This window comes from Artemia sp. Qi Xiang Cuo, chromosome 12 (assembly GCF_049724085.1).
Source record: "Artemia sp. Qi Xiang Cuo chromosome 12, ASM4972408v1, whole genome shotgun sequence".
NCBI lineage: Eukaryota > Metazoa > Arthropoda > Branchiopoda > Anostraca > Artemiidae > Artemia > Artemia sp. Qi Xiang Cuo.
In genome coordinates this window covers 21,845,860-21,863,343 of record NC_142805.1, presented here as the reverse complement: position 1 = coordinate 21,863,343, position 17,484 = coordinate 21,845,860, and the positions used below count along the sequence as shown (strand labels likewise).

At 39.7% G+C, this 17,484-nt stretch overlaps 1 protein-coding gene across 1 annotated transcript; it reads left to right on the top strand.

Moving 5' to 3' along the window:
* Positions 1-374: 374 nt before the first annotated feature.
* On the top strand, positions 375-1,091 carry LOC148945892 (protein CFDP2-like). The gene has a single exon (XM_089097544.1). It carries the CDS (start codon positions 375-377, stop codon positions 1,089-1,091), a length of 717 nt encoding a protein of 238 aa, XP_088953670.1.
* Positions 1,092-17,484: the final 16,393 nt, after the last annotated feature.

Below are 17,484 nucleotides of genomic sequence, written 5' to 3'. Positions count from 1 at the left end.
ATGAAATTCAATATAATAGAGAACCATAGCAGAGAGGTCCCCTTCTGAAGCCTATTGCTGATTCTAGGCGGGAGCAAAGGGCTAGCTAAGCCGGGAAATTTCCACGGCGGTGGTGGGCATCAAGGTAATGAGGCTTTGCCCTCCGTCCCTAAGCAGCATAGGAAATGCGCTAGCGCACCTCAAAGTGGTGAAGGGGTGTAAACATTACTGAGCTCCGCGCCGAGCAAGGTGATGGCCAACGCACTTCGGGTTACCGCAAGACTGGGGACCTTGTGGTGTACCTTATCCCCAAGAAACGCTCAGTAATGATGATGGCAAATATGATGATGAAAAGTTTGGCTACGGCATCCCCGGTATTATGCGATGTGACGAGAATGGCGCTCTTGTCGAAAAGTATGCTAGCATCAAGAAGACAAGGCCTGAATATCGGCTGCTGGAACCTGTGCTCGATTAATTGTTCACTGACACAAGCTTTTGTAGCTGATAAATTTAATCTTTATAACCTTAATAGTCAGTGCGTTTCTGAGACGAGACTCTATGAACGTAACATCTTGACCCTTGAATCCTCGGCTGGGAAGGCGGTCTTTTGTTATAACTCGGGACAATTATATGGATCTGGCCGAGCAGGAGCAGGTATCCTGTTGTCCCCCAAAGCGGTCACTGGGCTCATTGAATATGAGCCTGTGTCTGAGAGAATCGTACGTGCAAGAATTAAAGGTCGCACGAACAATCTGACTGTCCTTAGCGTTTACGCCCCAATAAGAGATGCCACTCAACAGCAAAAAGATCAGTCTTACAGTGACCTGCAGACAGTCATTAATAAGATTCCCCGGAAATATATCCTCCTAATTGGAAGCGACTTCAATGCCAGAATCAGCGGAAAGCTGAATAACTCGGAACATGTGATCCGCAAGCACGGCCTCGGAGACAGGTGCAAAAATGGAAACAGGCTTTTGCTGTTCGCAATGCAGAACAATCTCACTGTGGCTAACACCTGGCTTAGGCACAAGCCGTGTTATACCTATACATGGGAATCCGGCGATAGAAGAGTAAAGGCCCAAAAAGATTATCTCCTTGTATCCCGACGATGAAAATCCATGGTGATGGACTTGAGAGTGCACAGAGGTGCTGACACGGGATCGAAAAATGGATCTGACCACTTCTTGCTGAAGACAAGGCTAAAGTCCAGACTTATCTCAAGGAGGACTGCTATGCCGAACCAGAAAATAGACGTGTCGAAGCTGAAAGTAGATGCGTACCGAGGAGCATTTTCCTTGAACTCTCAAACCACTTCCCTGTCCTTCCAGATGACACCGAGGAGGCAATTCCGACTGATCAGTGCCCCAAGATCAAGATTGAGAAGAAATGGAGCAAATTTAAGGACCACATCAATGAAGCTGCCTCAAACATACTTGGTTTGTCAAGCGTAAGACCAAGAAATGGATCTCAGAAAAGATACTCAAACTCTCTTCCAAGAAAAAAGAAATGACCAACAAAAAATCCCCCATACAAAGTGCTACGACAAGAATGTCACAAATCAGCAAGAGCTGACAAAAAAGCCTACTGATCTAATGTTGCCAGTGATATGGAAAGAGCCGCATCACGGAACGATACACGAATACTCTATCAGATACTTTGAGAATGCACTAAGAAAAAGAAGCAAACTACCATCCCCTCGCTTAAGGAGAAGGATGGGAAAATACTCACAAGCAGTGAGGAACGTATCGAAAGATGGTGAGTTCATTTCCAAGAGCTATTGAGACCAGGAGACAATAGTAATCAAAATCAACCACTTACTGCACCGCAGAACCCCCCTCAAAACCAGGCTTATGAAAATGTATGTACGGACCCACCCTCCAAGGATGAAATAATTAAGGCGATCCAAGTTTTGAAAAACCATAAAAGCCCAGGAATAGATAGGATTCCTGCCGAGTTACTGGAAGCTCTCCCCGAGGTGGCGGTGGATGAACTTCATAGCGTGATAACCGAAAGCTGGGACAATGAATACATCCCATATGACTGGAAGACCTCAATAATTGTCCATATCTTCAAAAAAGGAGACCGAATGGACTGCAAAAACTACCGAGGTATATCCCTTATCCCCATTGCTGCCATGCTGTTCGTGGTCATACTTTAAATAGATTCAGAGATACCAGAAACAGCCGAACGCGACCCAATCAAGCAGGATTCAGGCCGGGTATGGGTTTCTGTGACCAGATTTTTAGCCTGCGACCGATTCTTGGACACCGGTTTAACCACCAGTAGGAAACAATCCAAATCTTCATAGACTTCATTACCGTCTTTGATTTGGTCCATCGTGATGCAATATGGGAGGCAATGAGAGAGGACAGTGTGCATGAGATGATCATCAATCTGCTCAAGGCATAATATGCTGAAACAAAGGCCCGGGTAAGAGTCGATGGCGATCTTTCAGATCTGGTCCGGATTGAGGAAGGTGTACGTCAAGGCTGTGTCCTTTCACCAACTTTGTTCAACTTCGTCATCGATTGGATCCTCTGGGTAATGGACAATTATAAAGGCGTTGCAGTGAGCCCGTCTTCCTCCGTCACAGATCTTGACTATGCTGACGATGTGGACGTGCTTTCTGAATCCATTGCATAAGCCCAGGCTATGATAAATGACGTAGCATTCAAGGCATTTTCGACTGGTCTCCAAATAAGCCTACCAAAAACAAAATCCATGCGAACAGATTGGATGGATGAAACTCCTGTGAACCTAAATGGTAATTAGATAGAGGACGTCCAGTCTTTCAAATACCTCGGATCGATGGTAAACCCTTCAGAATCTTCAGAAAAAATCCAGAGCCGCATATCATCAGCCTGTAGTGTCTTCCTTCAATTACGGAAGCATCTCTGGAAGCGGAGCGAAATATCGCTGCGTACAAAGCTCCGAGTGTATGAAGCTATGGTTTTCTCTGTCCTCCTCTATGGATGTGAAACGTGGTCACTTAAAGCAGCCGAAGCGTTCAGCTTGAATATATTCAACCACAAATGTCTGCACTATATCCTGGGTATCTGCCTCTCAGATAGAATCTCGAATGAAGAAGTAAGGAGAAGATGTGGGGATCACCCACTTGTCTCTGACATTGTTAAGCATAGGAGACTGAGATGGTTTGGCCACACAATGTGCAGACCAGGTTACCATATAAGCAAAAAATGCCTCAAATGTCTACCACTACCTGCATGGAAGAAGAGGGCAGGATGTCAGAAGAAGACGTGGCTAGCAACAGTTAAGTCTGATCTGGAGCCAATCGGGGGATTCCGAAAATACGGCCGTCGCCGGGATCGCCAGTGGCTGGAAATGGTGGAGCCTCCCACCTTCGAGCGAAACCTATGGAAGGAGACATGTCGTCATCTGCTGGGAGCCATGATGATTCTGGATGTGGCTTGAACGTGCAACAAGTACAAGTAAGTAAGAGGTGCATGTTCATAATATTAAAGATTATCCTGAATATGGTATTTAATATGACTACAAATTAAAAAGTAAGATATTTTCTTTCCACTGCAAGTAGTGGATCTGTCTCACAGTTGAGGTAGGGGGTGTTCCTGATGATTCAAAGGCCACCTGCTTATGTTTTTGTGCACTTTGCATTTTAATATTTACAATTCTGAAACTTCAAAAAACCCATTCCTTTGAAATATTGTAAAGGGGGTGTTCATGAAGCTTCAAAGGGCACATATTTAGGTTTTTTGCCCACTTTAAATTTTAGTTTTTAATATTGGGAAACCTAAAACAATCCTCATCCCTTTTTGCAAGCTTTTCAGGGATGATCAACATTCAAACATGATCGAACCATTATTGCACAAATATTAACTTAAATTAGAACAAAAACATAAAACTGGGGGAATATCCCTGTTCCCCAAAACTCTAAGAAAAAACAACATTAATAAAAAGAAAATATGAATACACAGAATTTATTATTTACACATCCAAAAATGCAAAATTCGTTAATTTGAATAATAAAACGTCATTTTTCAAATGAGAGTAACAACAGCAATGAAATTTAGAACATACAAAATTTATCATGAGTATGTGCGGATGTCCCCATTCAAACTCTTGCTGTTTATGCTATAGTTTGACTTAGATCCCAGATACTTCAAGAACGAATGCCCTAGCAATTGGGCTATGGATATGGGACAAAAGGTACTTTCGCAATGCCTCAAGAACGGAAAGGCTTATTGATGTGCGTTTGCTTTAAGCAATCACATTTTCGTCTCCAACCATTTGAAAGACTTTTGGTCTGTAAGGCACTTTCAATTACCTACTGGCTTATTTGCTGAACTCATAAGTACTTTCAGTGAAGCATTAATGTGGAATCTCTCAATGCGGAATAAATCAAAGAATGGATTGCCAGTTTGAAAATATCCCTTGGTGGTATTTTGGAAAAACTAATGGAGCAGTACAAGATTTATGGTTGGTAAATTGTTCCAAGAACTTTTTTTTCGACAGCTTAAACATCAAGGAGTTTGGGAGGCTCGATCAGTCAAGAAAGAGTACAAGGATAAAAGTAGTCTCCGTTTACGGTCTCGTGAATTTTTCTTGTCAATCTGCATTCTGGGAATCTTCCCTTTAATAGATCTGTACTTTCGCATACACATGACATACACAGTGTGAATTAAAAACTCTTGCAATAGTTTGCTAGTTATACTATGCAAGTTATTAGGCTTTTTTTCTTAAGGAACTAAGGAAATAGAACAGTTATTCTTTTTCTTCTTTGGAAGTAAATTATAAGTAGAAATTAATGGAGCAGTGCAAGATTTATCGTAGGTAAACTGTTTCTACAGTACTCTGTTTGGACAGCTTTAACATTATGGATCAGAATGGCTTTGTATGCCATAGAAGCCTGTAAGGATAAAAGTGGTTTTTGACCATCAACTAAAGAATATTTTAGAAAACCTTCTTCATGGAAAAATAATCCTTTCCTGATTTATTCTTTTGGATGCCTCTGATGTATGCTGAATGAATTAAAACTCTTTTAACTGTGTGAGAGGGAACCTCAAAGAATCCGGTATTTGTTCTTTATTCCTGGAAAGCCCGGGCAAACTAGTGGAGAAATAGAAGACTTGTCATAGGTCAAATGTTTCAACGGTAATCTTATTAGTCAGCTTAAATATCAGAGTTCGGAATAGCTGAAACTGTCAAGGAAGATGTTAGGAATAAGATTAATCTTTGACCTTCATCGGATGATCATTTTAGCGAACCTGCTTTGCGGATAATCTACTCTTTCTAGATGTATACTTTTCACTACCTCTGATGCATGCTCCGTGATTAAAAAAATCTGATTGCTTTTTGTTAACTATGCAACTGAAGTAATCGGTCTCTTTTTCTTGTTCTTGGAAAGATGGTTTAAAGGGCAAACTGGTTGATAAATACAAGATATATTGTTTGTATATTGTTTCGACGGGAAAGTTTTTTACACAGCCATTACATCAGAGTCTGAATGGCTAAATTTGCCAGGGAATTTTGTTGGGATAAAAGTAATCTCTGACTACCATCAAATGAAAATTTTGCAGCTAAACTAGTTTTTGGAAATCAAACCTGTTTCTAGATCTAAGCTAGCCAATGCTTTTGACGCATGCTGTATGACCTAAAAGCTCTTCCAATTGTTTGTGGTTATGCAATTCAAGTAATCATAGAGTGTCATAACGAATCAAATTTAAGTTTCTTCCAATTGGAAGCTTCTTCCAATATTTGATTCGGAGAACGATCTTTAAGTTACACACTTATTGAGTAACATTGATATCAAAAGAGTGTCGCATGTAAACCGAAGTTTCAAATTACTATATTCCAATTCAGTGTCACCAAACGAACTAATCCCTATTGGTTATCTTTCTCTCGCCATCGTCACCGGTTAAATCGACCAATCTGGATCCATGCGACAAGGGCCATTTGCTGTAAAAAATACTATTTTATTGAAAAATTTAATCTGTGAATGATCTGAAGAATTGAAGCGACTCAATTAATGTGCAACTGTTACTGATTTTATTTTGGGTAATTAAAATGGTTCCCAGGATTATTGATTAGTGGTTCCTTTTTGGCCGTCTAGCTTTTGCTTTCACCAAAAACAAATGCTTCAATAAATTTTTTCTTAGCTCCAATCCAAGATAAAGTCTGTAGACCAGAGGAAGTGAAATAAAAATTTAACAGTTAAGCAGAATTTTGTTACATTAGAGATTCAGAATATACAAAACATCCCTGCTTTTATTTTATATTGCTTCAGTAACGATATTATTGCGAGCTATAGTGCCAGTTGCTCTCGAAAAATCGGCTGATCCTTTTTTCAGAAAATATATTTAGCGGTATAGTGAGAGAATAAAATCTTCAGTATTTGGCAAAGAGAATAAGACAAGGCGAATTCAAATGTTTGTTTTTATCTTAACAATGTTTTCGATATTTTTGCATTTATAATGAATCGTCAGCTCCTTTTATTGGAAGTTTGTATTGACATCCTCATACAAAGTTGCAAAATTCATATTTACGACGAACATGAAAAATGTTAATATCATTTTTGTTGTTTTTTCCCCATAATATTTTGGAGTTTTTCCAAACTTGGGATGTGTGTAACCGCGTTGTTTTACAGCATTAGAATTATGTTTCCTGAATTTTTAATTAAATCCTTCAGACCATGGCTTCCTTTAATATCACAATATTTTCCACTGCATAGATTTTCAATGAACCAATTCTGTTGTCTCCGCAACGTGTATTTATGCAACTTATGAGGGCGCACAATATTTATGATAGCATAAAGCTAAAGATTATTACTATTCCTACAAGCTCCAAGTTCATCCCCTCCAAGCTGAATCATAAAATATCTTTTCAACTTAACTTAAACCTCGACACAGTGCCCCAAAAACAGTTAATTGAATAGTGAGTTCGTTTTTGTCGCTTATGACTTTTTAACCGTTTGAGACCTTTAAGAATTGCATTATCAAACAGTTCATAGTAACGAACTCCAAGTAAGGAGCGACCCGGCTCAATAGTAACCGAAACTCTTAAAAACACAATTTATGTACCAATAAATATATCAAAAGAATTGAATTTTTATGCTGATTGCAAATATATAACTTTCATTAAGTTTAATGTTACTTATCAAAGGTTAAGAGCCTGAGAAAATTTGCATTATTTTCAAAAAAAGGGAAAAACATCCCCTAAAGTCATAGAATTTTAATGAAAATCAATCCATCAGATTCAGCGTATCAGAGAACCCTATTGCAAAAGTTTCAGCTTCTATCTACAAAATATGGAATTTTGTATTTTTTTTTGCCAGAATAAAGATCACAGATGTTTTTTTGTTTTTTTTTCTTCTTCTTTTTTCCCAGGGGTGATCGTATAGACGCAGTGGTCCTAGAATATCGTGAAAGGGCTCATTCAAACTGAAATTAAAAATCCTAGTGCCCTTTTTAGGTGACCAAAAAGATCAGTTGGCAGCTAGGTCCCCTCCCCAATGCCTTTCCCCTGAAAATCGTCCGATTAAAATCTTCCTGCCCACAGCCCCCCACAGCCCCAGGGGTAAGGTCCTTAAGTTATAAAATTACCCATTGTTGACGCATAGTATTTGTTATTGGGAAGCATGCATACATTTTAGGGTAGGAAGACGAATTTTCGCGTGCTCTTATCCTTCTTAATTTTACGCGTGTATTTGTTAAAGGTAATTGTCATGGGTAAATTTTCACCGGGATTGATTGTCTAAAGGATATATCCGTGGGGAGGGTATTTTTCCTTGGATGGGGGGCCAGATTTCCTGGGACTATTAAAAAAAGACAAGAAATTAAATAAAAAAAAACTTTTTTTCAACTGAAAGGCAAGAGCAACATTAAAACTTAAAACTAACAAAAATTATTACGTTTTTGAAGGGGGTTACCTCCTTTTCAACACCTCACTCTCTACGCCTAAGTTTGAATGTTGTCCCAATTCTTTAAGGACGATTCCTGAAACACAGGGTCGTTTAATTGGAACAATAAGAAGCTTTTTAAAAGTAAAAAAAAACTTTAGCGTAAAGAACAAAGTGTTGAGGAGGAGACAATCTCCTTTCATACACGTAACAACACCTAGCAACTGGGATAGCCATTTTGTTCAGTATAGTTTTAAGATCAAATAGTTATGCCTTTAGGTGTACAATGACCCCCATTTTTTTTTTTGGAGGGGGCTGTACTTGGGGTGGATATCTATGGGGAGAATATTACTTGGGGATTGACAATTCTGGGGGAGAAGTGGGGGGGGGTGAATATTTCAGGGAATATGTTACTCTGGGGGATTTGACAGAATAATTGTACGAAATTCTTTTTAATTGTCTTAAACTCTCTTTGCCAAATTTTTCATGTGGAGATGTTCCGGATAAATTATCCAGGGGCTTTGTTCTGTGTATTTTGTTTTCTGGGAAATGTATTTCCACGGAAGGGGGCATTTCTGGAGTGATCCAGAAAACCGATTAGAGATAAAAGCCTTATCATAGGCAGCGCGCTAGCGCTGCCTAAGCAAAGAACGGTGTGGGCAAAATGTGTTTTTTTTTCTCCATCAGGGCACCTAGTATCGAATGAGTTGTCTTAGAAAATTCGTAAAAGTCTAATTAGATTATAAATTGGACTGTCTAGTGAACAGTTTAAACATATACATTGATTTGAGAGCACCTAGCCCCCCACACCAATCATTCACCAAACACATCAAATCAAAAGTTGGAGATAGCTATTTTGTTCAGCGTAGTTGATTTCTTTGAGGAGGACACTCCCCCACAACCCTCGGGGAAAGGGTTATAAGTTATGCCCTGAGGGCATATAAGAACGATGTTGGCACAATGTACTATTTATTTTTTTTCCTTTAGAGTAGGGCACTTCATATGGAAGGGGTCGTCGCAGAAACTTCAAAAGGGGCTCATTCGATTGCAAATTGAGAGTCTTAGTGCCCTTTTTAATAGTCGAAAGTGATTGGAGCTCATTCGATTGGAAATTCGAAGGGCTAGTACCTTTTTTAATAGTCGAAACTGATTGGAGGACAACTAGCCCAGCCCCCCCTCCCCACGCCCATCGTTCCGCGAACACATCCAATCAAAATTTTGAGATAGCAATTTTGCTCAGCGTAGCTGATTTCCGGATAGAAAATATGTTTTTGAGGAAGACACTCCCCCACAACTCTCAGGGCAAGGGTTTTAAATTATGCCATGGGGGCATATAAGGTTTTAATAGAAGCTGTCGTCGTAGATACTTCAAAAAAGGCTCATTCAAGTGGAAATTCAAAGGGCTAGTGCCTTTTTTATTAGTCGAAAGTGATTGGAGGGCAACTAGCCCCCCCCCCCCCGCGCCCATCATTTCGCCAAACACATCCAATCAAAACTTTAAGATAGCCATTTTGTTCAGCAGAATTGATTTCCAGATAGAAAATATGTTTTTGAGGAGGACACTCCCCCTAGCCCTCAGGGCAAGGGTTTTAAGTTATGCCCTGGGGGCATATAAGGTTTTTAAAGAAGGCGTTGTCGTATAAACTTCAAAAAAAGCTCATTTGATTGGAAATTCAAAGGGATAGTGCCATTTTTATTAGTCAAAAGTGATTGGAGGGCAACCAGCCCCCCCCCACGCCCATAAGTTCTCCAAACATATTCAATAGAAATTTTGAGATAGCCATTTTGTTCAGCGTAGTTGATTTCCAGGTATAAAACATATTTTTGAGGAGGACACTCCCCCACAACCCTCAGGGCAAGGATTATAAGTTATGCCCTGGGGGCATATAAAGTTTTAATTGAAATCTTTGTCGTAGAAACTTGAAAAGGGGCTCATTCGATTTGAAATTTAAAGGGATAGTACCCTTTTTAATAGTCGAAATTGATTTGAAGGCAACTAACCCCTCTCTCACGCCCATTTTCCCCAAGCACATCCAATGAAAATTTTTAGATAGCCATTTTATTCAACGTAGTTGAAGGTTTTGGAAGTTAGGTCTTTAAGGATGACAACGCCTCCCCCATATGCCCTCAGGGCAAGGGTTGTAAGTTATTCCCTGGGGCCTATAAAGCTTTTATTGAAAGCGTTGTCGTAGAAACTTCAAAAGGGCTCATTCGAATGGAAATGGAAAGGGCTAGTGCCTTTTTTCATAGTTGAAAGTTATTGGATAGTGACTAATGCCCGTCTCACGCCAGCCATTTTCCAAAACACATCCAATCAAAAATTTTAAATAACCATTTTTCAACGTAGTTGAATGTTCTGGAAATTAGGTCTTTTAGGATGAAAACCCCCTCACAGCCTTCAGTGCAAGGGTTTTAAGTTATGCCCTGGGGGCATATTAGGTTTATATAGAAAGTTGTTGTATAGGTCATAGGTAGCACAATCGGGCTGCCTAAGTAAAAACGGGGACATTCGAAAAGGAGACAAGAAACAGGGATTTAGTAAAGAGGAGGACACTCCGCCACAACCCTCAGGGTAAGGGTTTTAAGTTTTGCCCCGGGAGCAAAAAAGAACGATGTTGGCACAATGTATTATTTATTAATTTTTTCATTTAGAACAGGGCACTTCGTATCGAAGAAGTTTTCGTAGAAACTTCGAAAAGCGCTCATTCAATTCGAAATTGGAGTGGCTTGTGCCCTTTTTAATAAAGATTTGGGCACAATGTGTTTTTTTTTCTCCACCCGGAAACTTCGTATCAAAGGAGTTGCCGTAAAAAGTTCGAAAAGGGTTCATTCGATTGGAAATTGGAGTGGCTAGTGCCCTTTTTAATAGTCGAAAGTGATTGGCGGGCAACAAGCCCCCCACACATGCCCATCATTCCCCCCAACACATCCAATCTAAATTTTTAGATATCCATTTTGTTAAGCGTAGTTGATTTCCAGATAGAAAATTTTTTGAGGAGGACACTCCCCAATAACCCTCCGGGCAAGAGTTATAAGTTATGCCCTGAGGGCATATAAGAACAATGTTGGCACAGTGTACTATTTATTTTTTTTTTCTTTAGAGTAGGGCACTTCATATGGAAGGGGTCGTCGCAGAAACTTCAAAAGGGGCTCATTCAATTGCAAATTGAGAGTTCTAGTTCCTTTTTTAATAGTCGAAAGTGATTGGAGCTCATTCGATTGGAAATTCAAAGGGCTAGTACCTTTTTTAATAGTCGAAAGTGATTGGAGGACAACTAGCCCCCCCCCCCCCACGCCCATCGTTCCGCGAACACATTCAATCAAAATTTTGAGATAGCAATTTTGCTCAGCGTAGTTGATTTCCAGATAGAAAATGTGTTTTTGAGGACGACACTCCCCCACAACTCTCAGATAGTCGAAATTGAGGCAACTAACCCCTCTCTCACGCCCATTTTGCCCAAGCACATCCAATGAAAATTTTTAGATAGCCATTTTATTCAACGTAGTTGAAGGTTTTGGAAATTAGGTCTTTAAGGATGACAGCCCCTCCCCCACATTCGCTCAGGGCAAGGGTTGTAAGTTATGCCCTGGGGCCTATAAAGTTTTTTATTGAAAGCGTTGTCGTAGAAACTTCAAAAGGGCTCATTACATTGGAAATGGAAAGGGCTAGTGCCTTTTTTCATTGTTGAAAGTTATTGGATAGTGACCAATGCCCGTCTCACGCCAGCCATTTTCCAAAACACATCGAATCAAAATTTTTAGATATGCATTTTGTTGAACGTAGTTGAATGTTCTGGAAATTAGGTCTTTTAGGATGATAACCCCCTCAGAGCCCTCAGTGCAAGGGTTGTAAGTTATGCCTTCGGGGAATATAAGGTTTATATAGAAAGTTGTTGTATAGATCATAGGCAGCACGATCGCGCTGCCTAAGTAAAAAACGGGGACACTCGAGAACGAGACAAGAAACAGGGACTAAGTAAAGGGGAGGACACTCCGCCACAACCCTCAGGGTAAGGGTTTTAAGTTATGCCCTGGGAGCAAAAAAGAACGATGTTGGCAGAATGTATTATTTATTAATTTTTTCCTTTAGAGCAGGGCACTTCGTATCGAAGAAGTTTTCGTAGAAACTTCGAAAAGCGCCCATTCAATTCGAAATTGGAGTGGCTTGTGCCCTTTTTAATAAAGATGTGGGCACAATATGTATTTTCTCCACCCAGGCCCTGCTTATCAAAAGAGTCGTCGCATAAACTTTAGAATATGCTAATTTGACTGGAAACTGGCGTGGCTTGTATCCTTTTCGCCAGTCGAAAGTGATTGAAGGACAATGACCCCCCCCCCCCTCCACGCCCATCATACTATCAAACACATCCAATTAAAATTTTTAGATAGCCATTTTGTTCAACGTAGTTGATTTTCAGATGGAAAACATATTTTTGAGGAGGACACTCACCCATAACGCTCGGGGCAAGGGTTTTAAGTTATGCCCTGAGGGCATACAAGAACGACGTTGGCACTATTTACTCTTTATTTTTTTTTTCCTTTAGAGCAGGGCACTTCATATGGAAGGGGTCGTCATAGAAACTTTAAAAGGGACTCATTCGATTGGAAATTGAGAGTTCTAGTGCCATTTTTAATAGTCGAAACTGATTGGAGGGCATCTAGACCCCCCCCTACGCCATAATTCCCCCAAACACATCCAATCAAAATTATGAGATAGCCATTTTGTTCAGCGTAGTTGATTTCCAGATGGAAAATATGTTTTTGAGGAAGATACTCCCCCACAACCCTCAGGGCAAGGGTTTTAAGTTATGCCCTGGGGGCATATAAGGTTTTTATAGAGGGTGTTTTCGTAGAAACTTCAGAACAGGCTTATTCGATTGGAAACTCGAAGGGATAGTACCCTTTTTCTTACTCGAAAGTCATTGGAGGGTACCTAGCCCCCCCCCTCACGCCCATCATTTCCCAAAACACATCCAATCAGAATTTCGAGACTGACATTTTGTTCAGCGCAGGCTAGTTTGTATCCAGATAGAAAATATGTTTTTGAGGAGGAGACTCCCCCAAAACAATCAGGGCAAGGGTTTCAAGTAATGCCCTGGGGGCATATAAGGTTTTTATAGAAGGCGTTGTCGTAGAAACTTCAAAAAAGGCTCATTCGATTGGAAATTCAAAGTGCTAGTGCCCTTTTTAATAGTCGAAAGTGACTGGAGGGTAACTAGCCCCCCCCCCCCACGCCCATCATTCCCCCAAACACATCCAATCAAAATTTTTAGATAGCCATTTTGTTCAGCGTAGTTGATTTCCAGATAGAAAATATGTTTTTGAGGAGGACACTTCCTCACAACCCTCAGGGCAAGGGTTTTAAGTTATGCCCTGGTGGCATATAAGGTTTTATAGAAGGTGTTGTGGTATAAACTTCAAAAAAGGCTCATTCGATTGAAAATTCAATGGGCTAGTGCCCTTTTTAATAGTCAAAAGTGACTGGAGGGCAACTAGCCCCCCCCCCTCCCGCCCATCATTTCCCCAAACACAGCCAATCAAAATTTTGAGATAGCCATTTTGTTCAGCGTAGTTGATTTCCAGATAGAAAATATGTTTTTGATGAGGACACTTCCCCACATCCCTCAGGGCAAGGTTTTTAAGTTATGCCCTGGGGGCATATAAGGTTTTATAGAAGGCGTTGTCGTAGAAACATCAAAAAAGGCTCATTCGATTGGAAATTCAAAGGACTAGTGCTCTTTTTAATAGTCGAAAGTGACTGGAGGGCAACTAGCTCCCCCCCCCCAACGCTCATCATTTCCCCAAACACATCCAATCAAAATTTTGAGATAGCCATTATATTATGTGTAGTTGATTTTCAAATAGAGAATATGTTTTTGAGGAGGACTCCCCCCCAGCCCTCAGCGCAAGGGTTTTGAGTTATGCCCTGGGGGCATATAGGGTTTTTGAAGAAGGCGTTGTCGTAGAACGTTCAAAAAAGCTCATTCGATTGGAAATTCAAAGGGCTAGTGCCCTTTTTAATAGTTAAAAGTGATTGAAGGGCAACTAGCCCCCCCACGCGCAACAATCCCCCAAACACACCCAATAGAAATTTTGAGTTAGCCATTTTGTCCAGCGCAGTTGATTTACAGATATAAAATATATTTTCGAGGAGGAGACTCCCCCCCAGCACTCAGGACAAGGGTTTTAAGTTATGCCCTGGGGGCATATAATGCTTTTAAAGAAGGTGTTGTCATAGAAAATTCAAAAACAGCTCATTCGATTGGAAATTGAAAGGGCTAGTGCCCTTTTTAATAGTCGAAAGTGATTGTTGGAGGGCAACTAGCCCCCCCCCACTCCCACGCCCAACATTCCCCCAAACACATCCAATACAGCCATTCTGTTCAGGTTAGTTGATTTCCAGATAGAAAATATATTTTTGAGGAGGACAGTACCCACACAATGCTCCGGACAAGGATTATAAGTTATGTCCTGGGGGCATATAAGGTTTTATTGAAACTTGAAAAAAAGATCATTCTATTTGAAATTCAAAGGGATAGTACCCTTTTTAATAGTCGAAATTGATTTGAGGGCAACTAACCCCCCTCTCATGCCCACCTTTCCCCCAAGCACAGCCAATCAACATTTTTAGATGTCCATTTTATTCAACGTAGTTGAAAGTTTTGGAAATTATGTCTTTGAGGATGACAACCATCCCCCCACAGCCCTCAGAACAAGGGTTGTAAGTTATGTCCTGGGGCATATAAAGCTTTTATTGAAAGCGTTTTTAGTAGAAACTTCAAAAGAGCTCATTCAATTTGAAATTGAAAGGGCTAGTGCCTTTTCTAATAGTTGAAAGTGATTGGATAGCGACTAACGCCCCTCTCACGCCCACCATTTTCTAAAACACATCCAATTGAAATTTTGAGATATCCATTTTTTTAACGTAGTTGAACGTTCTGGAAATTAGGTCTTTTAGGATGATAACCCCCTCAGAGCCCTCCTTGCAAGGGTTGTAAGTTATGCCCTGGGGTCATATTAGGTTTATATAGAAAGTTGTTGTACAAATCATAGGCAGCACGATCACGCTGCCTAAGTAAAGAACGGGGACACTCGAGAACGAGACAAGAAATGGGGACTAAGTAAAGAGGAGGACACTCCCCCATAACCCTCAGGGTAAGGGTTTTAAGTTATGTCCTAGGGGCATATAAGAACGATTTTGGCACAATGTATTATTGATTAAATTTTGATTAAAAGAACTCCACTAAACAAAAAATGAGCAAAAAAAAAAATCAAATAATCTACTAAGCATGAAACTACCACAAATTTGAGTTTGACTCGGTTAATTATTGTAATTTCTGTTCGTTTTGGGTTTCATTTATTTATCGATGCTGATTTGTGGTAGTTTCATGCTTGGTAGATTAGTTGATTTTATTTTTCCTCATTTTTTGTTTAATGGAGTTCTTTACTTTTCTTTGAAACACTTATTTTGTGGAAAAAGTTTTTTAAATTAATTCAAATGAAAGAATGCTAAGAAGAATCTTACAGACTGAATCGTCCGCAAGCAATTTTACAGGGAGGACGGAACTGTCCTCCCTTAGCGAGGAAGGAACTGTCTGGAGGGAATTTGACACAGGAGGGAGGGGTTTTACTTTACATTGGATGAAATTTCCACGGAAGAGTTTTTCGTGTGGAGAAGGGGTATATTTCATAGAGGGTGAGCGAGATTTGCCGACATTATTTAAAAAACGAACAGAAAATTATTCCATATATGAAGGGTTTCCCCCTGCTCAATACCTAACTCTTTACTCTAAAGTTTGACCGCTCACTAAAACTGAAAGATGGGGGCCGTTTAATTAAAATAGGAAGCTTTTTTAAAAGTACTAACAGCTTTAGCGTAAAGAGCTAGGTATTGATGAGGGAGGCAACCTTTCACATACAGAATAAGTCTCCAACATTAATATGCAATTTTTTTTTGATTTTTCATGTACGGTGAGGCAAATTTGAACACATACACACAAAATTACAAATTAGAACAAAAAAAAACTCACACAAACTCAAACAAAAACTCAAACAGACACACACACAAAACTTACACACACACACACGAAAAATAACACACACACGAAAAAACATACACACACAAAAACTTACACACATAAACTCACAAAAAAAAACAAAGATACACACACACACACACAAAACTTACACATACAAAAACTTACACACACACACACACACACAAACTTACACACACACACACAAAAAACTTACAACAACACACAAAAGCTGAGACACGCAAAAACTTACACACACACACACACAAAAGTTAGACCCACACGCAAAAACTTACATGCACACAAAAACTTACATGCACACAAAAACTTACACACAAACAAAAACTTACACACACGCAAAAAAACATACACACACACAAAAACTTACACACACACACACATGAAAACTTACACACACACGTCAAAACTTATACACACACGTCAAAACTTACACACACACACACACAAACTTACACACACACACACACAAAAAAACTTACACATGCACACGAAAACTTACATGCACACAAAAACTTACATGCACACAAAAACTTACACACACACACACACACACAAACTTACACACACACACACACGAAAACTCACACACACACGCCAAAACTTACACACACACAAAAACTACACACACACACACACACACACACAAACACAAGAAATCTTACACACACACACACGAAAAATCACACACACATTCCTAATCTTACACACACAAAAACTTACACACACACACACAAAAACTTGCATATGCAAGCGAAAACTTACATGCACACAAAAACTAACATATTAACTCAAACTTACACACACACACTCACACACACACACACTTACACACACAAACACACGAAAACTCACACACACACGCCAAAACTTACACACACACACAAAACTTACACACACACACACACACAAAAAAGAATCAAATTGAACACAAAAAAAACTCACAAACTCATGAACAAGCAATTACACACACACACACACACAAAACTTACACACACACACACGAAAACATACACACACACGTAAAATCTAACACACAAACAAACAAACATATGAATACACACAATTACACTCACACACGCGAAAACTTACACACACACACACACACACACACACACACACACACACAAAAACTTACACATGAACACAACAAAAACTCACACACACACACACAAAACACTTACAAAAACACACACACACACAAAAATCGCACTCAAACTCCTGAAAAATTACACACACACACAAAATAATACACACACAAAAACTTACACACACACACACACACACACACACATAAAAGCAAAAACACACACACACAAACAAACAAAACTTACACACACACAAAAATACAGACACAAATATACAAACACACACACAAACACACACACACAAAAAACGTTCACACACCCACAAAATTTGAGAAACACAAAAACTAACACGCATACACAAAAACATACACCCACACACAAAAACTAACATGCACACAAAAACTTACATGCACACAAAAACTTACACACACGCACAAAAACTTACACACACACACACACACACACACAAAAACTTACACATGCACACGAA

Excerpts from the sequence above, each read along its gene's own strand:
- LOC148945892 (XM_089097544.1), top strand. The coding sequence starts at position 375 with ATGGCGCTCTTGTCGAAAAGTATGCTAGCATCAAGAAGACAAGGCCTG.